Source organism: Panicum virgatum, chromosome 9N, assembly GCF_016808335.1.
Source record: "Panicum virgatum strain AP13 chromosome 9N, P.virgatum_v5, whole genome shotgun sequence".
In the NCBI taxonomy this organism is placed as follows: Eukaryota; Viridiplantae; Streptophyta; class Magnoliopsida; order Poales; family Poaceae; genus Panicum; species Panicum virgatum.
The window spans coordinates 68,596,638-68,621,018 of record NC_053153.1 but is presented as its reverse complement, the minus strand read 5'-3'; the positions used below and the strand labels follow the sequence as shown (position 1 = coordinate 68,621,018).

Below are 24,381 nucleotides of genomic sequence, written 5' to 3'. Positions count from 1 at the left end.
TATTACTACATCTTTGGTCGTACAAGAGGCTAGCCGTTGGTCGGCCCATGGTCAGCCACGAGCCTTACCTCGGGGCCATGTACGACGACGAGGAGGACGAGAGGCCCACTATGGGAATCATCTGGATCTGGCGTCAGGTACTTTCGCAACAAATCTAATTTTGTTATTCATTGTTACATGATGCATTAGCGCACTTTTAATTTTACTTATTCGGAATGCAGAGGTCCTGGGCGCATGCGCAGGTTAGACGAGCATATCCTGAGTTTGTTTCGGAGCTCGACATGCTGACGTCCGAGGACGTTGTCTGGGAGCCTTACAGCCCAGAGGCTGTGGCTACCCGTGCACCAGCAGGCCTGTCTTCGCACTGCTCTGTGAATGCAAGCCTGTGGCTTACTACAGTCGTCCTGGTTTATGACATCGCGGTTGAGGCATATTGCTCCTGGAGAGTCAGGAGATAGTTTGGGTAGCGCCAGGAGTTTCCGGTGCCACCGCGTTGGAGCGTGTCAGTCGCCAGGACCACAGGTAATTATGAATGAACTTGGTTCATACATTCGTGTCGAATCTAACGATTATTTGTGGTCCACTTTTGTAGGTTGTCAAGGAGTGGCTTGCCGTGCTCTGATGATTGGCTCACTAAGATGCAGCCGCGGGTGGACCAATGGGAACAGGCAGACGAGCACTTGGTCCATCCAACATGACCACACACAGACAGCTCCTTTAGGGCTTATCTCACCTGGTACTTACCCCGGACTCGGGCCCGTCTGGTTTATGTTGACACTCACTCGCAGCCACAACAGGCGAGGCCTCAGGATGGCTATGCCCGGCACCACGTGGAGGAACTAGCTGGCGCGGTGAGTCTCTTGATCATATTTGCATATATATATATATTCATATTCATATTCATAAGATAATTCATGTGTTTCTAACTATTCCTTTACTGAATGGATGCAGTTTCGCCTTTGCAACATGATGGAGATGGACTGCTCGACTTACCTGACGAGGGTACGTGCCGGATCCCCAATGACCCAGTTTGACCAGACAGAGGCATGGTCGAGGCAGCGTGACCAGTTGCATCAGGTAGTGCACAACTTGGGAAGCCGTGTGCAGTACGAAGACAGCCACGGGTCGTCCCAGGCCTCGTCCTCGTTCCCGTATCCGTCGACCGTGCACGGGCTGACGTCGCAGTTCTTCCCAAGTGCAGGTAACGTACATATCTCTTTAAAATTAGATCAAGTGTTCCTACATATTTACTAATATCACAAACAGGATACGATCCAGCTACTGCGTTCGGCCATACTGGAATGTTTAGAGTGACAGCACCAGTTGGCGGACCGTATCCAGGGATGGTACCGGGGCCACATATAACGGTCTACACAGGTTAGTTTATGTTTCGTATTTTGGTTTCTACCTGTCATGACGAAATACACGATCGTACGCTAACATCCGCATTTTATGCGTATGATTCTACCCCGATGCAGGCGCCGGACCTTCTTCTTCCTCCTTTCGACCAGATAACGAGGGCTTCACCTTAGACGACCCCGACAGCTTGACTCCAGAAGAGCCTGCCGCGCAAGGTGACCCCGATGTCTTGGGGTATTCACAGCTAGGAGGAGCACCACTTGGGATCTCTCAGCAGCAGACACCGCAGCCCCTTGCGCGTCCTGAGCGACAGGTGAGGTCTCCGGATGTTCTGACCTACTCCGAGGGTCATGTCCGTGCCCAGCAAAGGGCTAAGAGGGTCCGACGCCCTAGGGGTGATTAGATATATCTGATGTTTGTATCTCTGATGTTTATTTGTAATGAGATAGCTGTTGACCGCTTATTTGTATCCGATGTTTATGAATGTGCTAGTTTACTTGTCATTTGTTTCTATAGATACTATTGATGTGAACTTGTTATGTTTGTGGTTTCCATAATGCTCGTGAAATAAGGGAAGTTCTTGCGAATTTTTTCAGTGATTTAATGAAGGACAAGTTAGGTGCGGTAGAAGTTAGTGGCCGAGATCCTGCCGACGATAATGACGACTACACGCTCAAATAGCTCAAAATAGGAACCATAGTTTATCTAGCTACGAGTACGAGATCATAGGTTGCCACTGCTCAGCACGGCGATCACGGGTTTCCCAAATGTCGCATTCTTTGCCCAGACATACGTGACAAAAGACGACAACCCAATAGCAGTGCCTTTCCACCATTTCAAAAAGATGTGACAACACGGCAACAACACCAGCTCACCTTCAAAGCAGTCTCTCTGGCGAGGACGACGGACCTGTCATTCTACAGCGAAGGTCTGTGACGTGTAGTGGGGAAGACGGCATCTAGGCGCGATCGACCGAGCGGCAGCAATGCAGTGCTATGAGTCTGCATGCACAGAGCTGCATCGAGTAGTCATTTCGAGAATCGAATCTAGCCTTTTCAGTGTTAGGTCAGCTAGCCTCTTCACTGTGTTGTCATGTAGGCTTTTTAGGTGCATTTACACTCCACACTCCGGGTATCAGACCTTTGTGCGCCTATAAATACTCCGAAGTTTGTGAACTCCCAGCAGCACTCAAACACCAAAGCTCATTGTATACCCAATATCTGGAGGTGGGTCTAGCGGGAAGAATTACTATAGTTTTGGGAAAGGAAAAGGGGGAAGAAAGGGAGACCCCATAATATGGGAGGGGCCTCTTGGACCTGATTCCTTTCCGAAACCAGTATTTGAGTTTCTGCCACAGCACAAGAGTGAATTTACCAATGAAACTCCTCTTCGACAATATGATAACCGTAGAGAACCGTGGCCAAAATGCAGATATGGTGAGGACTGCTTAGTGCAGATGTGCACCGACGGGATGGATGGCGGTCGGCGTTTCTTTAAATGTCCACACGCATGGGTAATACTCGGTTGTTTCATTTCTTTATCTTCAATGAGACACCTTACATGAAATTTATTTTGCAGTCTTCCGATGCTCCAGAAAACTGTGGTTTTACTAGGTGGGTAGATCCTGCACCAATTGATTCTGTTCAGGAGTTCATCGAGTACCTCCAGATAAAGATATTTGATCTGGAATGCAAGGTGAACCATTATGAGGAAGTGAGCGAGGGTAACAAAGACGACGAAGTTGATGATACCAGCAATGCTGCTGGTTCACAGGATGAACCATGCACTATTCCTTACTGCAACTGCCCTTGTCACAAGAAGAAGGGCCCTGCGCCTCCGGCACCACCGCCTGCACCACCTGCAATGGGTGGATACTGCGGAGAAGGCTCAATTCAGTTTGCTACGTGGGGGTACGGCTACTAGGACTACCCTAGTGCTAGTGACATGTTGCATCGTTGTGTTTGTTCTGTTTTTTTAAATTACCTAAGGCATGTTAGGTTAGTCCGGAGTCTGTTTACCGTAGTTTGCAACAGGTTCTGACATGCCACTGCATGTGTGATGTGTGTTTCATTATCGTTGTATTATGATGTAAAATTTGATGTTTCACATTGCGTAATGCATTTCTTAGTTCTTATTTCTTATCGTTATATTAATTACATGTGTGCTTTTTAGTATTCTAGTGACATGAAAAGCTCCGAGGGCCATGTCCGTGCCCAGCAGAGGCCTAAGAGGGTCTGACGCCATAGGAGTGGTTAGATATATCTGATGTTTGTATCTCTGATGTTTATTTGTAATGAGATAGCTGTGGACCGCTTATTTATACACTTCAACGTTTGTCTCTGATCACTCTCGTATTTTTCATTACATATAATAGATTGTATGTTTATACTTCGATGCTCCATTACGACTAAGTACGATTCAAACTCGACATTATGTACATGTCCAGTGAATGCAAGTTAGGTACGAGACATACATACAAGCATAATACAACATTAACAATACTAAATGCGAATACATCTTAAACCGATGAACATCATATGTTATAGATCATGGCATGAAATCATCTAGGTCGTCATCCCAGTTGACAGATGGTGGTGCTGCAGGTGGTGTAATATGGCTCGACGAACCTCTTGGCTTTCCCTTTCTCTCTTTTCTGGATCTACGTTCATGTACAGGGGGAGGAACATCATGTGTTGGAAGCCATGGTTGGGGGGCATGAAGTCATCCATGTCGTCATCCCAGTTAACACAAGTTTGTGCTGCAGGTGGTGCAACATGACTTGACGAACCTCTTGCCTTTTCCTTAGTCTCTTTTCTGATTCTAGGTTCATGTAAAGGGGGAGGAACATCATGTGTTGGAGGCCATGGTTTGGGGGGCATGAAGTCATCCATGTCGTCATCCCAGTTAACACAAGTTGGTGGTTGAGGTGCTGCAGCATGACTCGACGAACCTCCGGGCATCTGTTCTTGCGCAGGCCAAGTACTATCACCCGAAGATCTTATCCACCTCCTTCGTCTAGTTTGCAGCATAAGTCCACCGAAGATACATACCAATTTATGAAAATTTCGTATCATTTTGTTAATCAACTCCGTGTCATCGGGGTAATCCTAGCATATAATTAAAAAACAATGTTATTATTTCATAAATATGGATTCGAAATGACGGACGAGATTACAACTGATTGAGAGTTACCTTAATGTGCATCTCATACACCTCTGTCCGCATCCATATCTTACAAGAACTTTGTAAGAATCCAATGATATTAGGATGATTTGCTAGTTCACATACTCTCATGTATATCTTCCGATGTTCTAGCAGGTGTCCCTTTACATCTTGCGTCGTAATACCTCGAAATAATGTGAAATCTTTAAACTCTACTACTTTGGACAACACCATCTCTATCGTACCATCCGCTAATGGATCCAACTTCTTAATGATAACAATATGGGTCATGATATCAAGTATTATACTAGATTTTTCTTCGGTCCATAAAAATCCTCCACAATTGGAGGCAGCCATTGTCTTATGCTGCAATATCAATAATGTACTTTCATAATTCTATTCTAATTCATAATTAATTTAAAACAAGTATGTAATAGTATTGAAATTGTAATACTAAACGAGTGTTCTAAATCATCAAATCTAATTCAGCTAATCCGCTTATTAAATTAAATTGTTATACAATATCAATGGATTCATACGGAAGTTACCGGTAGATCACAAGTACGTAATTCGGCAGAGCTTCGCCGCTTTTCTTCTCCTCACCCCTCTCTTTTTTTCTGAATTTTTAGGCTCAAATGACAAAGGGAATGGCGGCCAAGGCTTATATAGGGGGGAGGGACCCTGTCGCCCCCCCCCCACCGGGCGACAGGCCCCTGTCTCCCCTGTGGTGGGCGACAGGCCCCTGTCGCTCGTTGGGGGGGGCGACAGTCCCCCCTGCATTTTTTTGCCCAGGGACCTCCTTGCGAATTTGAAAAAAATACACTTAGGGTCTGTCGCCCTATGGGGGGCGACCGGGGGGTATTTTTGAAATTTTTCAAAATGGACATATATTTTTGAAATTTTGATTTTTTTAATATAAAAAAGAAAAAAGCGCGCTGGCGCCTCGGCCGTCGCCCGTTGCCGTCTGCGGTCGGCCCCGGGCCCCCGGCACGCTCCGCTCCTCGGCCCTGCTCGGCTGCTCCCCCTCCGGCCCTCCCTCGATCTAGTTCCGCCGGCCGGCGCGACGACGCAAGGCGCAGCGCAGAGAACGCCGCGCTGCCTCGGCGCGGTGCTCCCGTCGGCCGCCGGGCACCAGAGACATCAGGCCGCTCCCACCTGCCGAGCTCCAGGGTGAGCCTTCCCCCTCCATGGCATGCTCTTCTCAATTTTTCCCAAATCCCTAACCATAACTTATTTTTACTGATTTGTTAATTGTTATGTAGGTTTTACTACTTGTTAGATTGGTCGATCTAATTTGTATGCAGTAGATTGGAATGTAATTTAAGACTTATTATGCTGTTTAGTAGTCGTGAACCGAATTGTTGGATACTTTTTATGAAATTTTACCGAATTGTTAAATTAATTTTACCGGTTCGCATATAAATTTTTTGACTTGGCATACCCCATGCAAAAATCCTAGCTACGCCAGCATTCCAAAGTTCTTCTACCTTGAAACAATCGCATTATCTAAAGTAAACGCTAAGAATCTAATAGTTCAATTTTTTTTAACATGGAATCAAAATTTAAGAATCATCACTCGCTCTCACCTAATACATGTTTCTATATTTTCTTACCCTTAACCTACCTGCCTGGAGCCGCCCAAGGAGGTTTGGGATCTAATTGTTCAGTCCAGTCCATAGTGGCCTAGTCTTGCAGACCGAGGGGCCGGCCCAGGAAAAGAAAACCCAAAGAAGGCCCGGATCTCCTCCTCGTGAGCGGCCCCCATCTTGACTCCTCGCGTGAGCCCGTGGTCCGTGGTGGCGCACCGGATCTGGTGAATCGCAGACGAGGCGGAGTGGCAGGCTACAGGCGGGTGGCGGCGCTGGCACCGGCGCGGTGAGCAGCTCCGGCGCAAGCGGGCGCAGCCAAATCGAGGAGAGGGGGCAGCGGCATGGTGGCGCGGGCGCCGGCTAGGGCTAGGGACAGTTGCTCCAGCGCAGTGCGCGCGCGGCAGGCTGCTGAGGCAGCCAGAGCCAGCAGGTTATTCCAATCCCCCATCCGGGTAGTGCTAGTGGCAAGTGACAACGCTTTTCAGCAAGTTATACCTCTAACATTTCAGAATCTGTTTTTGTGGAACTTTGATGCTTTCTGCAGAAGCAGCTCAGAGATAATTTCATACAGTGTGATATACAATACTTTTCTCATGAATTTCTTAAACTATTAAGGATTGATGCACATCTTTGCACTGGTAGATGTTAGGTATTAGTATTGTCTATAATTTTGTCTACGTCGTAGCGAATTCCCAATAGGTCAGCATTTTCTGGTAGACAGCTTAAAAATGACTCAGGAACTACACATGCCAGCAGAAAATCCAATGTACAAATTTGCTTGGCTCATTCTATTTCTAAATCTGAGCTGCTTTACATTTCAGAGTTATTGAATTATTGCCGTGAATTTGGAATGAGAATGTGACAATTCCTGTTTTGTGTTTATGACACTAACTCTTTTCCTCCTATCCTGTTATGATGTTCTTCTCAGGTCTAAAAGATAAAATATAAGCATATAAGCTGGTGCTTGTTCCTGCTTGTAAGTGCTAAGTTTCAGTATGCAATTTTTTTTGTTTAAGTGATATTAGCTAGCTTCTATGTTGTAGTATATGACAGTATGAATGCATGTGGAGTTCTCTACAACAGGGAAGCTTACTATGCAACAAGATGGTCCTCCTGTAACTATCCAGTAAATCATTTTTGTTGGCTCCCTTTGATTGACTTCCTTCTTTACAGTCAGAGCTGATCATGAATACTACTCAGAAAGTTGATCCAGTGGAACCATCTGCTAAGGTTTTCAAACAAGCATCACAGTTCAAAAGATGGGGGCGAAAACATCCTTTTGTTCGATATGGGTTACCACTCATTTCCTTGACAGTGTTTGGTGCAGTTGGGCTGGCGCATCTTATACAGGGCAGGTAAAATCATTCGAGCCTCTAACTAGTCTGTGCTTTGGGGATACCTTTGGTTCACTGTCAGATGGTGCTGGCTTATTGTATTTTGCAGCAAAGAAGTAACAAAGGAAAAGGAGGATATCGAATGGGAGGTGGTAGAAACAACAAAAGCTTTAAGCCGAACAGGGCCAGTGGAAGGGGCCTATAAACCAAAGAAACTCTCTCTAGAGGATGAACTGAAGGTATGCTGCATTCATATGTAGAAAATGCATGTCTTCTTTGAGTCGAAGTTAGCCATTTGCCACAACTGGTTTAATTAATGAGCTTCCATGTTTATAGGCTCTGCAGCAAAAGGTTGACATAAACAGCTACGACTACAAGCCGATTCCAAGACCCAATGAAAAATAAGTGAAGTATAGCATAGCATCATTTACCAGCACCAGGAATTCAGGAGTGGAAGTTTTCTTGATAGTTTCTTCGTGTTGTTGTTTCAAAAGTTCCGTACGATTGTATGGTGCGGACCAAAAGTATGAGATTAGAAGAGAATGCTCCAGCACTGTGTCACCAGAACTTATCTTTCTGCTCCATTAGCCACCAGTTGTAGTCTGGTAGAGAATTACGGCGATCATACGAGTGAATAAGTTGTCAACAGACATGCAAGTGAAATATCACACTTCGTGTATGAGTTTCTTCTTGGAAGATATTTTGAACTCTTCTGTTTGGATTTACACTAGCAACCTTCACGTGTGTACGTTGATAATCTAGTCGCGAGTTTTCCCTTCTTTACTGTTTGGCGAAGAGAGGATGGTGCAATCTTCCCGTTTGCTTGGAGTTGCAGCTTGGCGACGCCGTTTCTGTTGCCAAGCTCGACGAGTAGAGGCCCATCCACTGCTGTTGAGCGCCCTTTAGCTGATCTGAGCAGGAAGCAGGTGAAAGGACTGAAAGCCATCGATGCCTGCCGGCAGTGGCACACTTGAAACGTACACCTGTCTGTTGCAGCCTATAGGTTGTCTGTGAAAGGAGACGAAAACTTGCTGGACTAATCTGCAAATGTACTCTTAAAACCTCTTCCCCAACGTGATGTCCGCCGCCGAGGGAGAAACGCCGGTGGCCGATGGGGCTCCGCCGCCAGGGGTGCTCTACTCCTTCGGGACGCCGTGGCCGGAGCTCAACCAAGGCCTATCCTACAGAGACACGTTCCGATGCGCTGGTTTCTCCTCCCTCTCGTTCTCCCTGGTTTGTGGATTGGTACTTGTTCTGATTACTACACTTGCAAGCAGATGCGGCCGCCGCCACCACCTTGATTGAGTTCTACGCCACTAACTACAGGAGCTCCGCGCCATTGCCAGGGTTAGTGCCTAACGGCCACGCTTAATTCCTGATCTCCGTGGCCCATTGATGGTTTATTTTGTTAGTTTAACTAATGATGAGGTCGTGGTGCGCTCCGCAGGTGGGTCAAGAGGATTCGTAACGGGCAGGTAGGGCATCTTGTGAAAATTTAGTCATCTTCTCTATTTTGTGCTCTCTGTATCGTGCTGTACACTGAGCTACGGTGATTCATGTATTTTTAGAAGGCGGCTTGCATTTATCGAAACTTATGCGTTGCCTTCTAATTTTCAACAAAAAATTGTAACATGTATTTTGGAAAATGAAAGAGGTTCCGACTTTTCTGGCACATTTACTTGGGCGCTAATGAAAGCTTAATTTTCTTTGCAGATAACTGTTGACGGTGAAGTTATCACCGACCCAGATATGATTTTGAGGTAGCTCTCTTTTTCTATTTGCATCAAGTGTTTTTATTGTTTTCTGCTTTACAATCTTAATTGCATTCCAGCGTTTCCTTTGGTTCTATATATAGCTGAAAAGAAAGTTCATTATAATATAACAGGTACCTAAGTTAACTTCGTTTTGCAGGGATGGTTGTAAGTTGGTATATCATCGTCTCCCTTGGCAGGAGCTGTTTGCGCCATATTTGCTGGAAGTGCTTTACGAGGATGATGACATGGTATGCAAATAAGCTCGGTGGTGTTTTCTGTAAATTTAACCCATCTTTCACATTATATACCCCTAGCTGGTTGACAAGGTTCAGCTTTCAAGTCCCACCTAAGTTTGCTTTATGTTTATTTATCTGAGGACTTGAAAGATATGGACTTAAGTTTTTAACTTTATCGACTTATAGATATCCATGTGCATGACCATGAATTAGGCTTTAGATCCCTTAGCATATACAGATATTACTGTTATTAATACCTTTGTATAAGTTTTCCTTATTGTTGGTGGCTCATGTTGGGTTTCATCTCTAGCTTTTATGGGACTAAAACACTTTGCTGTGGTTGTTATCATTATTTTTTTACTTATGGACACCCAACTAGCTTGAACTCGCAAATATCGTATCCATTTCAGCAAGGTTCAGTAAGGTGTGAGTTTTTTTTTCCCGTATTCTTGTGCATGTTTGCTAAATCAGGCAAATCAGTACTAATACATGAAGCTAACTTCCAATTTACATTTAGAACTATTATCTTAGCCCAAGGATGTTTTGTCAGATGGCCCTTAATAAGCCTTCTGGCTTGCAAGTTCTGCCTAAAGGACTCTTCCAGCAACGCTCTGTACTAGCACAGCTTCAATTGAAAGACTGGAAGATGACATCATGCTGCTCCAAGAGAAAACATGTGCAGTCACATCCTGTTCCTGTTCATCGATTAGGAAGGGGAACATCAGGTTTGTTCCTTTATTTACAGTTCAATCCTACTCGGAAACTCTGATTTACTGACACTCACTTGAGGCAGATGTAAATTTTGTAACTTGTGTATGAACATAGGAATCTAGGAGAAAGATACAATAGTTACTGAAAAGTTAATGCTCAAACCTACTGAAAAGTTAATGCTCAAACCAGCAATAAGTAATGGCCTAATGGGATGTTCAAGTCATGGCACAATGATGGAGAATTAGAAAGCCATGGACATGGTGCAGAGACGTCTTTTTAAGTAACTATGATGTTTCACAGGAGCAAGGTGGAGAGAAGAGCGATAATAGCCATGGTTTACTGTGGGAATCAAAACGCGACCTGAGGCAGATGCTCAGGTCACACAATCGCACTGGTTCAAGAGCTGCCTGTGTGTGTCTGTATGTGTAATGGGCGGGGGAACAAAAGCCCTCCTAAGAGTGAGGTTAGGGGCAATTTACTGAATCTGGAAGCATGAGCCTTGATTAGATGATCTAGAATGCTTGTTTCCATGTTTTTACTATAACATGAGCTTACAGTTGATAGATCACTCGGAAAAGGGCTGCATATCGAAAATGCCCTAGTGGTAACAAACTGTTTTCAGCAATAAATGTGCCTTGCCAAAAAAGATAGTTTGACCAGAACTGGCATTAAGTATACGCTCTTCTGTAATTTGATTTGTTTGTTGTTTTGATTTTAGTTTGCAATGTCTGTTCTTGCTAGCTGCTGATGACCTGCTCGTTCTGTTGCTAGGTCTTCTGCTCTGTGCCAAGACAAAGGTCGCCAAAGTTCGACTTGCATCTTATTTCGCTGAAGGAGCTATAAATGCTGGAAGTAAAAGGTGTCAAAATTTCCCCTTCGTTATTTGGAAAGAATTTTTTTTTGATGTATTCACATCATGCAATGCATACAGTTCTACTGACTAAAATAATCTATAGGGATAAATCAGAATTCGGCGAGGATCGAAAAATTTCAAAATTTTATCGAGCCTTGGTGACTGGCATACTTGATAATGATGAGGTACTATACCTGTCCCCGTATTTATTCAATACACTGTTCTGATCTCTTAGGTCTTGTGTACTTGTTTATAATTTTGAATGCATGATCTCTCACACACAAGTATGCACGCTATAATTTTTTGCCATCATGTGCAGGTTGTGGTTACCCAACCCATAGGGTTAGTTCATTATCCTGGAGTGGCAGAGGGACTTTATGCAGCATGTTCATCAGGTGCATTACAATTTCACTTATGTAACCTGGAATTGGTGAAGGTCTTTGAATATCGAACGATCGCAGTACTGTTCATGGTGTAATCTGTATTGAGCAATGCTTGTTCATCAGCTCTCTTCATTTGATTTAGTATTTATTTTATCTGCACCCTCAATTTTCAGGAAAACCAGCAATGAGCAAAGTATGTGTTCTTGAGAGACTTGCACACCAAAATCAAACACTTGTCCAGGTAGAATGTGTAGACTGTAAGCAAAATATGTGCTCTGTCCCGCACTTGCATGCTCACAAATGGGCATGGCATCATCTGCTCTGAATTGAGAATACATATAATGTCAAGTTTCTTTTGCTGCCTTGAGCATTTTAATCTGTGATGTATCTTGTTCTTGATTTATTTAGGTTGAAATTCATTCAGGACGACCCCATCAAATACGGATACACCTTGCATACATTGGGCACCCTCTTGTAGGCAAGTACCTTGCTCACTGTACTTTAAAAGTATGCCATTTTTTTCAGTTACTTATTTGATTAATGCATTTGGCAAAGTACATGAAATCTCATCTCCCCATCCTGGCACAAAATATTTCAGCTGATATTAAATCTCTTGTATATTTTTCTGTATGTGCCAACAGATGATCCTCTGTATGGTATTGGTGGGCACCCCAAATTTGTTGAGCCAGAATCTACTGGCACGGATAGTTCTTTTGCATATGATGGGTAATTCTTCCATCTCTCATTTCCACTCAGATACCTCTTTGGATGATTCTTGTATTTAGTTCGACTGATTTTCTTGCTCTTATTAGAGGTTACGAGAGACCTTTACAACCTGTTCCTGGAGACTGTGGCTATCACCTACATTGCACATTGGCTGGTTCTTTGCCATCCAACCACAAATAAGGTGATTAAATATATGTCTCATGATCTCATCTCAGGCAGTGTTATCTACCTGACTTGCACAATAGGAGTAGATTACAATATCAAGAAGATATATTGAAATTTGAATTGGACATGGATTTATTACATAGTTTGCACCATTGTTACCACTAAGATTAATATTGCACTGTAATGTTATACTAATACAAGGCCGATAAAGGTGACAATAGGAGGTCAATCACAAAAACAAAAATCTGAATTTTTGACTGCTGAAGAATAATACTCCCTTGTTTTTTAAATATATGATGTTTAGGACAATCTAATTAAAAAAAAGAACTTTGATTATCTTGACTTAAATTTCATATATTTAAAAAAGAAGGGGGTATCTCTTTAAGAAAAAAAAAGCAAAAAGTAAGGTTTACTCGTGCGTTTGTACTATGTCAGTAGACTACTTTTACAGTAGACCTAAACGAAGGTAGGAGAGGAGATCGTGTTTAGGGTTTATGGTAGACCAAAAAGAAGGAACTTTAGAGGGCAACTGTTGTAATATTTTTTTACTACAGGTCTAGTTTTTTTTTTGAAAAAGAGACAGTACAGAAATTGAAAGTATCTTTCGATGTTGTTTGTACTCTGCACTTACCATGGCTGGCTTTGCAGATGGTAAAAATCGCAGCTCCTCTACCACAAATTCTACATACTCGAGAGGAACGACATGCTACCGCCGATCGAATCAGTGGTTGAACATGTGAAGTTTATTTCTGAGAATGCTTTGCATGCATCTTATTTGAACCGAGCAATCAGCAGGTTCTCACAGGCGCTGCATATCCAGCGAACACCTTTTATTGTAGGAATACAAGTACCTATATTGTACACTATCAATTGTGCGTATCCAAATGGCGTGTCTCGTAATTTATGTTCAGTAGTTAGCTCTAATTTCGAATTTACTCAGTTTATTCGAATTTCAAGTTGCTAAAACAGCACTGGTGGTTTGAAATTGGGGGGTGGTGGCAGGTAAATAAGTACAGCACAACTAATGAATTTCACAATGCAGTGTACGTTTACTACCTTAAGTGAGCACGGGATGACCTTCGGGTAATGCGTAACATTCCTGCCGAAAAGGCCAAAACAGCCCAAGACCCTGTTTGTGGTAGCTTTTCTTAGTGGTTTTCTGAGAAGCTAAATCTACTCCTGGGGAATTGTTTGTGTTGAGTGTATACTGGGATGTATGCCCCTGAAGAAGAAAATAGCTTGTTCGCTTGCTTGATAATCACATAAGGTAACATTTTGACTTATTTTTGACACTACAGGCTGGATATTTCATAAAGATGTAATGTGGCATTGATGTAGGCTACATTCTCTCTCCATTTGATTGAGCACCTTGGCAGGAAAAGGATCCCACTTTACAGTGCACTTTGCTGGTGAGTGAATTTAGGACCTTTTCGGCACAACTCTAGTCCGAGATCCAGGTTACATATGTAGTTTGTAGACTAAATCAAAGTGGTCTAAATATTCATATTTAGTAATTAGTATAAACCACAAATAAAATGATTTATCTAAATGCTCCTAACATACACTTGGAGCTACATATGTCTACGTGATCCACAAGTTTTCTGGACCTAGAGACAGGACCTTAAAGCAGCATTTTACTAACCCCTTGCATGTACTGTGCCAGAAGATTATTAATCATGCTAAACTTGGTACAGTGTACACAAAAATGCTAAAACATTGCTAAAGATTGGCATACATCATACATGTATTCATGTTTCGACAACATAGAATGCAACACATTGAAGTTATCTGACACATAGACAAGCAACGAAAGATTATCTCGATGCTGGAAATGAATTCACGTATTGTTCACATGTCATTTTCTAAATGTAAGCAATCGTCAAGTTATGATCAAACTGCCATTACGAGAAACAAAATGACTGAGCAAAGATTAGCATATGCCCAGGAAAAGCAAAATGCCAAGCTGTAATAGACATTTCTTTTCTACTGAAAATGTTGTCGCTACATGTCTGTGTGCAGCAACTGAAGCAAATAACATGCCGCACACATTCTTATAATCACTGTGAGCAAAATGAAATCCGGGGACACAACCTGCATTGACATAAGAAAATATGAGGACCAGTTAGGCACATGGGGGCAATTAATTTTATCACATGGATGTAGGTCAAGCAAATTTGATCAGAACACTGAAAGTAGGACTACCATGTGAAGGTCATAAATATGCGATAAGGTAGATCAAGTTTAGAGTAAAATCAATATTGATAAAATGAGGTGAAGGTTGATAGCCAACGATAGCTTTTGGAGTTGCTAGATACAGGCCAACAATAGCTTCTCTTGTATCAAGGTTAATTTTAACAATGCCAAGAATATGGAGAAAGCATGTTCATGACTAAATCAGCAATCACAAAACATTCTGAAGTCCCAGAGGAAGAAAGATTGCTGGACTACTAATCATGATTTTTCAATTAATTAGAAAAAAAATGTAATTGCAATTTTCAGGTTCAGCGCTTTGTATCTGAGCAGCATCTGCTTAACAAGCAAAACAAAATTAGATATGCTGCAACTTACAAGCTCAATCAGTAGCAACTTTCTTCCTTGCTGCCCTTGCATTATCATACTCAAACTTAAGCACATCTGGAATATGGGATGTATCCTTGATGTACAACCACCTCCCGATTGCACTCTCCTCAATCATCGGGAAGTAATCAACAAGCATGGTGTTGACAATCCAGTACCAGATAGCACCAAAGACAAGGCCCACTACTGCTCCCGCGAAAACCTGTTGAATTTATCAAATGGAAATTCCTTTCAGTTTTCAAGATGCCATATAGTCATATTTTTCATAAAATAATAATAATCAAATCAAATCGCTTTTCGCTTTTCCTTCAAATAAGCAGGTTAATAAGGACACATGTAACCAATCTAAAGGAGCATCATGTGATCCAGATTGCACTAAATGGTGGCTAACAATTCTACCATGAGCCAAAGTTCTACAGACAAATGGACAAAAATGCAATTGGTTTACTGAACAAACCAATGCTAAATAGATTCATACAAATGAAGCATTACTAAACATCCACAAAAATAAATGCCACATAGCCTTTTAACAGAAAAACAAATAAGAATTCTTTTCCAGAAAAGGGCAGGCCATCAGGTACAAAAATGAACAATACCACAATAGTATTCAGAAGGACAGGATACCAGCTCATGATCCTAACTAAACTACGAATTTACTAAAGGTGGATGCTCTTCTTGCATACATATCTTTATGGAAACTACTGTTTAACAGTTTTACTTCAAAATATTGCTAACTTTTCTGCAGCTTTTGTTGATTTTTTTTTGTTTCCCCCTTCTAATAAGGTTAGGACAAAGAACATAGTTATGGGAATTGTCATGGTCTTTTGTGACTCTTGTTGGGTTTCATTGTTAGCCTATGCAACTGGTTTCGGACTAAAAGGCATTGTTGTTGTAAGCTGCCATGGTCTCACACATGCTAAATAAATCTTTTGCAACCTTCCATGGCAAAACATGAAATTGTTGTGTTGATGATCTTAGTTGCTTCTGTCCGACCTTCCACAGGAAATAGACATGTAAATTTTCCTCATGGTAAATCTTAGCAAACTTTTCACTGGAAACCACAGTAGCGATGATGAATATAGTATATCTGAAGCTTATTATGCATGTAAAGATGCGTTCTTTATAGTTCTAAAAGGCATTAAGAGCTAAACTAGCAAAATTTCACTAGAAATACATAAATATAGGGGAATCATAGCAAAGGCACAATTATCAAGCTTTAGAAGCGAAGCAGGAGAAGCGCCAAATGATCAGTGGGACCGGCCTTAAGCGTGAAATGCACGATTTGATGGAAAATCACATCTAGTCAGATCGGATCCGAAATTAAGGGACTCTCACCTGCGCGACGGTGTGGTACCCTAGGTACACCCTGGACACCATGGTGAGGAAGGCCAGCGGCCACGGCACGGCGGCGATCACCCGGCGCGCGCGCGACCGGCGGAGCGAGAGGAGCGTGAGGTAGGTGGCGAAGAAGAACGTGTACTGCGAGTGGCTGGACGGCCACCCGTGGGAGTCGCAGGCCTCGAGGAGCTCGCAGTACGCCGGGCGAGACTGCGCGACGGAGTGCTTGATGAGCTCGTTGAGGGCCTGCGAGACGAGGAGCCCCGCGGCGAAGCAGAGACCCTGGAGCTCCCGGCGGAAGAGGAAGTGGGAGACGAACCCCCCGAGGCTGATGAAGACCGGGACGAGGGAGACCCACGCGAGGAAGAGGCCCAGCGGGTCGCCCGGGCGGTACCGGACGTGCGTCAGCGTGATGGCCTTCAGCGACGGCGGCACCGACGCAGCCATCTCCTGGTAATCCCCGGCCCCCGACATCGTCGCGCTCTCGCCTCCCCGGCCCGCGTCGCGGAGGATTGGAGGAGGACCTGATTGGAGGCGGGGGTTCGGGATTGGGGTCCGGTGGTCGATTCGATCGGCGCCTGCTCCCTGCTCCGATTGGCGTGGGGGGTCGCCGGGATTTGCGCCCGCCGCGTGTTGTGTTGCCGGGTGTGGGGACGGAACGCGTCGTGGAGCGGGACGGAGGTGCCAGAAGCGAAGGGAGCGACGCCGCGTGGGGTAGATGGAAAAATGGAAAATACTAGAGCGAGCACAGAAAGGATGAATCGGACGGTTCAGAACCAAGGGATCAACGGAGAATTCAAAATCCAATCATCAAGAATAGGTAAACTACGTAGCTTTGCTACAGTAACCAAGTTTTGCCATATTTGATATACTAGATCCGTAGTTTGTTAACCAAAAATGGGCGACCGCAATTATCTGCTGCCCAGCTTGCATTTGTTGGTGGTTCAGTTGAGCACCTGCACGATCAAGATCTCTGCTCATACCATAACATTTGTTTGTTGCACACGATTTGAACCGGTTTGCGACGCTTTGGCATGAAATTTGCGCCGTTTGTTTTCATCCCTCTAGGCACTCTGACTCCTTTTGAGATCAGTGTTATCTGGCGCCAGTCTCAGTGGGGGTTTCGTAGCACTGTTACCTAGACTACCACGTCAGCTTTTCTGTGAGAAAAAACTGCCATGAAATTGTCACTGTCAGTGCACACTGCACAGTTTCATAGACAGGATGCAGTATTTAATATGTGGATTGTGTTGTGATCAAATGTACCATGAGAACTCTATAGCATTTTTTGCAATTGTTTGTAAACTACGTATTAGTCTAGGAACATGGTAAATAAATATTATTGTAGCCAAAATAAATATTTGGATTAACTTCAAATATTCACACGATCTTAAATGGGCATATATATGAAAAAGATTACATATGGTAAATTTTAATTTGTAGCCAAAATAAATATTTGGATTAACTTCAAATAAATCTTTTGCTATGGAGACCAGGAGTGTGCTTGTCTAGGGGCAACAAGTAGTTTTCTATGTATGACATTGAGATAACCTGCAGATCGACCACACGACCAACTTTAACTAATGTGTGCACTTAAGTGTCTTGTGCTCAAAATATATGTGCCTACCACTGTAAGATTGAGAGCGCTCAGACTTGAATAAGGTCCAATCAGCTAGAGTACTTAAGCAGACATATGATTAACCATTCATCAAAGAATTCAGAGAAGAAATACCATGGATTTGTGTATTGGTTTCCATGTGCGGAAGAATTTTGGCCACTGCTAGCTCCATATCCAGGCCACCGTGCACCTGATGGAGGTGGGGGAGGCTCCGCCGGAGGAGCTGCACACCCCGTGGGAGATGCAGATGCCGTTGGAGCTCCATATCCGGGCCAACATGGACCAGATGTTGTTGGGGGATGCACCGCCGGAGAAGTCGCAGCCGCCGGAGGAGCTGCAGACCCAGGGGGAGATGCAGACGCCGGAGGAGCTCCATATCCGGGCCAATATGGACCGGATGTTGGTGGGGGATGCGCCGCCGGAGAAGCCGCAGCCGCCGGAGGAGCTGACGCCGCCGCACTACTAGTGTCGCCGCCGCCGCCCGTCGTCGTGCCGGCGCCGCGGCCCTTCACCAAGCCGCCACTGCGGCCCTTCTCGGTGCCGCCGCGGCCCTTCTCGGTGCCGCCGCGACCCTTCGTGGGGCCGCCGCCGCTGCGTTTTGCAGGGCCGCCGCCGGGATGGGGAAGACCTCCCCCCTGGCGAGGCATCTCACCCGCGGCACCAGTAGCTAGGACGCTGTGGGAGGAAGGGCAGGGGGGAGCACGGGAGGGAGATGGATTTGTGGGGAGGCACGGGAGGGAGATGGATTTGTGGGGAGGCTGATTGCCTTTGGCGGGAGCAGACGGGAGGTTTTGGCGCGCGGAGGAAGAATGCGGGAAGCGGGAGCGCGGGAGGCACAGCGGATCCGCCATGAAATGGTGGAGCTCCTCAGTGCGCGTTTCACCGCCGTTTCATCGATTTGGAAACGACGCCGGACTCGTTTCGCGGGGAAGAAACGCTTCTCTCCTCTCTTCTATTAATTTGGCTGCCATGTCAACATTTTTACTGAGATGTCCATCTAATTAATGCCATAAAACCCCCACGAAAAGCCCACTGAGTGCCAGCGGGAATTCAAATCTAAAATAAGTAGTAGGGCCAAGCAAAAGGCACGAAGATCTTTCAAAAAAAGCGAAAGGCACGAACTCTGCTGTCCGTCTTCTTGCCATCCCTGTTCGAACTCCGCTGCTTCCCGATTTCAAATAGCTTGTTCGCTACCCGCACGCCTCAGCCTGACTGCGCCGCGCATTGCCTCACGCAGGCAGGTCACGGCGGCGGCGGCGATGGGGTCCCAGCAGGGCGCCGGCTCGCCCGGCGCCGGCAAGGCGCGGGACAAGTTCTCCGTGTACCAGAACCCGTCCCTCACCCGCGCGCTCGCCTCCCGTAGCGCCCGCCCCTCCGTCCAGGTCCTCATCGTCCTCGCGGTCGTACCGGTCGCCTCCGCCACCTCCCTCCTCGCCGTCTCCTCCCGGTAAGCCCGAGCAGCACTGATACCCACCCCTTCTCACTCTGCATCTAAACCCTAAACCCCATGTCATATTGTCATAACGATGCCTGGGTGCTCGTGTCTCGGTGCTGTTCCAGGGAGGAGCAGCTCGCCAAGTTCGCCGGCCGAACGGGTATCTCTGTCCCCGTCGCTGGTAAGTTCTCCCATCTCCTGATGGGTTGGGCGTTCGGGGAAATCCAGAGCATGGCTCGCGGCACTGTGCTTGCACATGAGGTGTTTGTGATAATACCAATGGGCAATGGCCAAGAATGCATCGTTTGGTTTCATTGAACAGCAGGTGATTGTAGAAATGCCATAGTTTGCCACGCATTAATGCCTGTAGAAATCTGAAATCCACATATTTAGATTCATTTAACAGGGTCTGTTTGTTTATAATTATAAATGTTGGGCTGTGAATTTTTGTTGTGCTAGTGGTGCATCTGCCAACATTAACCTGTTTTGGTCTTTCAGTTTTTGTCTTTAAGATGGTGGAGGCAGTGCTGGGTCTTGTTGCTCTTTTCACACTGCTGGCGTTCTTCAGGGCACTGATATTATACAATGGGAAGAAGACACTGGCTAAGGATGAAAAGATTGTCTTGTCTGAACGCCAACTGGGTCTTCTTGGGTTAAAGACGGAAGGTTCAGGAGTTGGGATGGGTGAGCAAACGAAAAGGCCTCCCAAGACGAAGCCATCAACGCCCTCAGAGCCCATTGTGCCTATCAGGAGGTCTTCGTTCAGCTACACACCATCTCGGCCTTTAGGGCAATCGAGGATTGGTTCCAGCTATTTGAGCCCTGGTGGTGAGAGACTGACCACAGCATTGCAAATGTCACCTTCCACCCCATTGCAAAAGTCTGTCTCTTCCCCTTCAACGCCATGGTCAAGGAAAAGCTCAGGCAGTGCAAAGGGCATACAGACAGAGGCAATGTTGGATCACTTCTTGGCTAGCTTAGATGAAAGTATTGACAAGATCACAGATTCAGAGACTAAAACTGCAACTCCTCCAGCAACCATTACAAGCTTTGGTGTTGCTACTCCTGTTTCACTTGCAACATCAACCACCCCTTCTGGTGCTGCAAGGAGTACACCTTTGAGGCCTGTGAGAATGTCTCCTGGCTCCCATCAGAAGTACAGCACACCACCCAAAAAGGGTGAGGGTGAACTTCCACCTCCAATGTCCTTAGAGCAAGCGGTGGAGGCCTTTGAGAATTTGGGTGTGTATCCTGAGATTGAGCAATGGCGAGATGGTCTTAGGCAGTGGTTCTCTTCAGTTGTAATGAACCCACTTGTACAAAAGATCAAAACAAGCCATACTCAGGTGCACATTTTTGGGGCTCCTTTTGCATGGCCCTCTATCTCCACTCCATTTTCACCGCTTCTTTCCCATTTTCTATTTTCTTATTTTTCACTCTGTTGCAGGTTAAGCAAACAACAACTGCTGTTGGGGCTTCAGTTACTGTTAGCCAAGTTGGAAGCGATCTGCCAAGCACAACAACACCAGGCGCTTTATCCCCTCTTGGTGGGTCTAAAGATTGGCAACCGACTGTCACAGTCGATGAGGATGGCATTCTTAACCAATTGCGCTCCACACTCCTACATTCTCGAGATGCTCCAGTTGGTGAGTTCCTGATGTGGTTTCTGGTTTGAGATTTTCATGCTGTGGTTTTTGCGTGTTCATGTTTCTGTCAATATGTGTAACAATGGCTTTGTGCTGTGGGTGAAGTCGACTTACTCTTAAGTCTAGCATGGAATTTTTTACCTGTTAGTCATTATTTTTCTCTGTGCAGCACAAACTTTTGGCAGTCCACAACAGCCACAACAGAATCCCCTCCTTCCAGCTATTCAAGCATGTATTGATGCAATTACAGAGCATCAGAGGCTCAACACTCTGATGAAAGGGGAGTTGATAAAAGGCTTGTTGCCACAGAGCAGTGTCCGTGCTGATTACACTGTGCAGAGAGTTCAAGGTGAATATCTTGCATTCACTTTTTTTTCTCAAAATAGCTGAGTGCAGAGCCTTTTGTAGAATTAAATTTTGTAACCTGCAACAATAAGATCGAATACTTAGGGTGTTGGAATTAGTACCGACATAATCTGTATGATTCTATCTCAACGCAGAACTTGCTGAAGGTACATGTTTGAAGAACTATGATTACATGGGTCATGGAAATGGCTGTGGTAAATCAGAGAAAAAGTGGACCAGCGAGCTACCTACTGACTCGCACCTTGTACTGTACCTGTTTGCTGCTTTCCTTGAGCATCCAAAATGGATGCTTCATGTTGATCCTACCTCCTACTCTGGTGCCCAGTCTAGCAAAAATCCCTTATTTCTGGGAGTTCTTCCACCAAAAGAGAGGTTTCCGGAAAAATATGTCGCTCTGATATCAGGTGTTCCAGCAATTATTCACCCAGGGGCTCTTATACTGGCTGTGAGCAAGCAGAGTCCTCCAATTTTTGCTTTATACTGGGACAAGAAGATGCAATTTTCTCTTCAGGTGATTTGTTAATGAATTTATTATTCTATAATCATGGTTGCTACTACCCTCCCTCCTCTTTCAGTCATGTATTTTAGCATGGATTGCTGTTAAGTGGAGGAGGTATTTTTCAAAAGGATGCACACTGTAGGAAGTTAAGTGAGATGAGAGAAACAAACCCGGAAGAAAGGTAGCAAACGGGTACTTTTGTATGTTCGAGGCAGGATTTGAATTAAACTTCTTTTAGTTATGAACTCAAAAGTAGGGGTGGTAAAGGAACTAAAAATTTAGCCTAGATACTTTAAGAGCTGGGCTTATATTTTATGTAGTTTTGAGCTAAGAATAATTAAGGGCTGAGTTAGATTGTGAAGGGGGCATAGGGTCATGATCCTTTACCACTCCTAGTCAAAAGTGGTTGAGAATAAATGACATATTGTCAGAGGCTCTGGCTTTTGTGTTGTTTGCTATGAACATGATGATTTATCAGTATGAACTTGAGCAGTTTATGAGACACATTTGGCAAGTACATGGTTGAGCTAACTAAGCTGCTAAACATGAAGTAAACCAATTATATTTATTCTCTTGATAAGCTCTTCATTTCTGTTGCTATTAGGTTACCTCTGAACTGTTGATTCATCACCCCAATTGAATTTGCTCATGTCATATTTGTACTCATTGACTGTTACAAGGTTTAACACTAAACCTTTCGTGACACGTTCTGAAGCTGTACATCTGTATTTTCACTTTCAGGGAAGAACAGCTCCGTGGGATGCCATTCTACTTCTTTGCCACCAAATAAAAATCGGATATGGCGGTGTGGTTAGAGGAATCCATATTGGTTCGTCTGCCTTGAACCTCCTGTCAGTTATTGATTCAGATGCGGAAACTTGAATGTGAGGCATGGTGGGCCACATTCTGGCTTTGTCAGCAGGAGCCCTAGAAAGCTGGTTTCTGTAGTCCGATGATGAGAAACTGTGACCAGCTAGTTTGTTGGTGTTAAGTTGTAATTGACACTGGCATGTGTTTGGAACTGACGTAGTATTAGTAGGTGTGATATGCCCTGCTGGAGGGGCATCTGAATGTTATGCCCAAGTTGTACATTCAATTTTTGGCAAACTGATTTGCTTAACCCTAACCCCGTGGACCGTGGTTCTGTGTTTTGGAATTCGACGTGAACTGGTACCATTTAGTCATTCTCGAGCAAATTACTTACTGCAGCATCACTTTGATTTGTTCATCAGTTTCATTCATTGTTTGACAGACTGATTTAACAGTGATATAAAGTCCTGAATGGATCATTATGGTTGTCCTTCAGATTGCAGGTGGGGCGGGTTTTAAAACAAACCCACAAACCCGCCTCGCAAAAACAGGTATTGCGACTAATGCGGCCCAGCTGCAATATTCTTATGTCCCAACAGTGAACAATCCACTGAAACCCGCAAACACTAGATACAACCCGCAAGACCCGCGACAACCCTAGCGCGGTGGCAGTCCGCCCGGCCGCCGGCGCCGCAATCCCTCCCGCCGGAGCTCGCCCGCTGCTCCGTCGCCCGACGCCCCGCACGGCCTGAACCGGCCGTGGCCGCGCCCGCCGGGCACCGGGCAGTGGCCGCCGCTGCCGCTGTTCCCGTCCCACCCGCCTCCCGTCCCCGCGTGGCCGTGGCCGCACAACCCGGGAAGCAACCCGTGGCCACCGCTGCCTCCGTTCCCGTTCCACCCGCCGTTGGTCCCGGCGTGGCCGCTCCCCCGCCCGCCGGCGCCGCATCTCCAACCTGCGCAGACCTAGAGTGGAGCATCGTCCTGCTGCACTTCAACCCCATCGCGCGCGCACCACAGGTCGCATCTCCACCGCCGCCGCTGACTACCCACGCCGCATCTCCGCCCTACGCCGCCACTGCTCCAGCGGCACTAGATGGAGGCGGCAGACGGAGCCAACCTGTTCGGCTGGCATTCCTCCATGGTGGGGCTGGAGGACAGGAAGGATGGGGAGGAGGAGGATCGGCGGCCGACCGGGAGCACCGAAGTCAGGTATTGTTTTACTGAATGTCTTACCATTTAGCGGCATGGTGGTACTGAAGTACTTGTTTTTTCTTGAATCTGGTATTTTCTTGTTGAATATGTTATGCAGCAGTGTGCCTATAAGGGATTAGGAATCTCATTTTTAGTAACTTGTACTGTTATACATGCATCCTGCTTTTCAGACTTGACAAACTTGAACTCTGCTATTGATGTTTAATAAATCATCATCCATTTTCTTAACATATGTTATTTCAGCCTTTAATTCATGATGGCATGAAAGAGTGGAGCTGCTGCAAGCAATGAAGCCATGATTTTAGCTTATTTTTGGCGATACCAGGGTAAGGATCCCTTTCTTTCTCTCCTGGCATGCACTGGAAATATTGCCACTTCATTCTATAGTCATGGTCTTCCTTAGAGGTTTTACTCTGCTCCACACTTCATTCTATTGAATCTGTCACTTTATATTGCGTAAGGTTTGTTGTGTAGCTAACAAATCTGATATGAGTTTTTTTTAGGGTAACAAATCTGATATGAGTTGATGAAGCCTCTTGCACTGCTCTGTTAGATTTATTTCTGAATTCAATAGTCTAATCACAGTTTAGGGGTCTTCAAAAAATAAT

At 45.1% G+C, this 24,381-nt stretch overlaps 3 protein-coding genes and 1 pseudogene across 6 annotated transcripts; 3 read left to right on the top strand and 1 right to left on the bottom strand.

Moving 5' to 3' along the window:
* The first annotated feature begins 5,608 nt into the window (after nt 1–5,608).
* Nucleotides 5,609–8,169, top strand: LOC120690577. Of its 3 annotated transcripts, none has more exons than XM_039973274.1 (5): nt 5,609–5,691; nt 7,039–7,086; nt 7,284–7,465; nt 7,554–7,683; nt 7,781–8,169. In XM_039973274.1, exons 3-5 carry the CDS (start codon nt 7,296–7,298, stop codon nt 7,847–7,849), a joined length of 369 nt encoding a protein of 122 aa, XP_039829208.1. In that variant the 5' UTR covers nt 5,609–5,691; nt 7,039–7,086; nt 7,284–7,295; the 3' UTR covers nt 7,850–8,169. The 3 variants fall into 3 exon arrangements, with proteins under 3 accessions (XP_039829208.1, XP_039829207.1, XP_039829206.1); XM_039973272.1 differs by lacking the exon at nt 5,609–5,691 and adding an exon at nt 6,239–6,540; XM_039973273.1 differs by lacking the exon at nt 5,609–5,691 and having other exon boundaries at nt 6,233–7,465.
* Nucleotides 8,170–8,460: 291 nt separating this feature from the next.
* Nucleotides 8,461–13,207, top strand: LOC120690575 (annotated as a pseudogene).
* A 761-nt stretch (nt 13,208–13,968) lies between these two features.
* Nucleotides 13,969–17,239, bottom strand: LOC120690576 (lipid phosphate phosphatase gamma-like). The gene is made up of 3 exons (XM_039973271.1): nt 16,185–17,239; nt 14,841–15,051; nt 13,969–14,363 (listed from the first exon to the last, which is right to left on the bottom strand). Exons 1-2 carry the CDS (start codon nt 16,659–16,661, stop codon nt 14,845–14,847), a joined length of 684 nt encoding a protein of 227 aa, XP_039829205.1. The 5' UTR covers nt 16,662–17,239; the 3' UTR covers nt 13,969–14,363; nt 14,841–14,844.
* Nucleotides 17,240–18,934: 1,695 nt separating this feature from the next.
* LOC120690574 (transmembrane protein 209-like) lies at nt 18,935–22,935 on the top strand. 2 transcript variants are annotated; one of them, XM_039973269.1, is made up of 7 exons: nt 18,935–19,252; nt 19,366–19,421; nt 19,739–20,586; nt 20,688–20,886; nt 21,056–21,235; nt 21,387–21,763; nt 22,493–22,935. In XM_039973269.1, exons 1-7 carry the CDS (start codon nt 19,065–19,067, stop codon nt 22,631–22,633), a joined length of 1,989 nt encoding a protein of 662 aa, XP_039829203.1. In that variant the 5' UTR covers nt 18,935–19,064; the 3' UTR covers nt 22,634–22,935. The 2 variants fall into 2 exon arrangements, with proteins under 2 accessions (XP_039829203.1, XP_039829204.1); XM_039973270.1 differs by having other exon boundaries at nt 18,969–19,252; nt 19,366–19,565.
* Nucleotides 22,936–24,381: the final 1,446 nt, after the last annotated feature.

Excerpts from the sequence above, each read along its gene's own strand:
- LOC120690577 (XM_039973274.1), top strand. The coding sequence starts at position 7,296 with ATGAATACTACTCAGAAAGTTGATCCAGTGGAACCATCTGCTAAGGTT. Across the intron at positions 7,466-7,553 it reads GCGCATCTTATACAGGGCAG|CAAAGAAGTAACAAAGGAAA; the intron begins GTAAAATCATTC and ends TGTATTTTGCAG. Across the intron at positions 7,684-7,780 it reads CTCTAGAGGATGAACTGAAG|GCTCTGCAGCAAAAGGTTGA; the intron begins GTATGCTGCATT and ends CCATGTTTATAG.
- LOC120690576 (XM_039973271.1), bottom strand. The coding sequence starts at position 16,661 with ATGTCGGGGGCCGGGGATTACCAGGAGATGGCTGCGTCGGTGCCGCCG. Across the intron at positions 15,052-16,184 it reads GGTACCACACCGTCGCGCAG|GTTTTCGCGGGAGCAGTAGT; the intron begins GTGAGAGTCCCT and ends TAAATTCAACAG.
- LOC120690574 (XM_039973269.1), top strand. The coding sequence starts at position 19,065 with ATGGGGTCCCAGCAGGGCGCCGGCTCGCCCGGCGCCGGCAAGGCGCGG. Across the intron at positions 19,253-19,365 it reads CTCCTCGCCGTCTCCTCCCG|GGAGGAGCAGCTCGCCAAGT; the intron begins GTAAGCCCGAGC and ends GTGCTGTTCCAG. Across the intron at positions 20,587-20,687 it reads TCAAAACAAGCCATACTCAG|GTTAAGCAAACAACAACTGC; the intron begins GTGCACATTTTT and ends ACTCTGTTGCAG.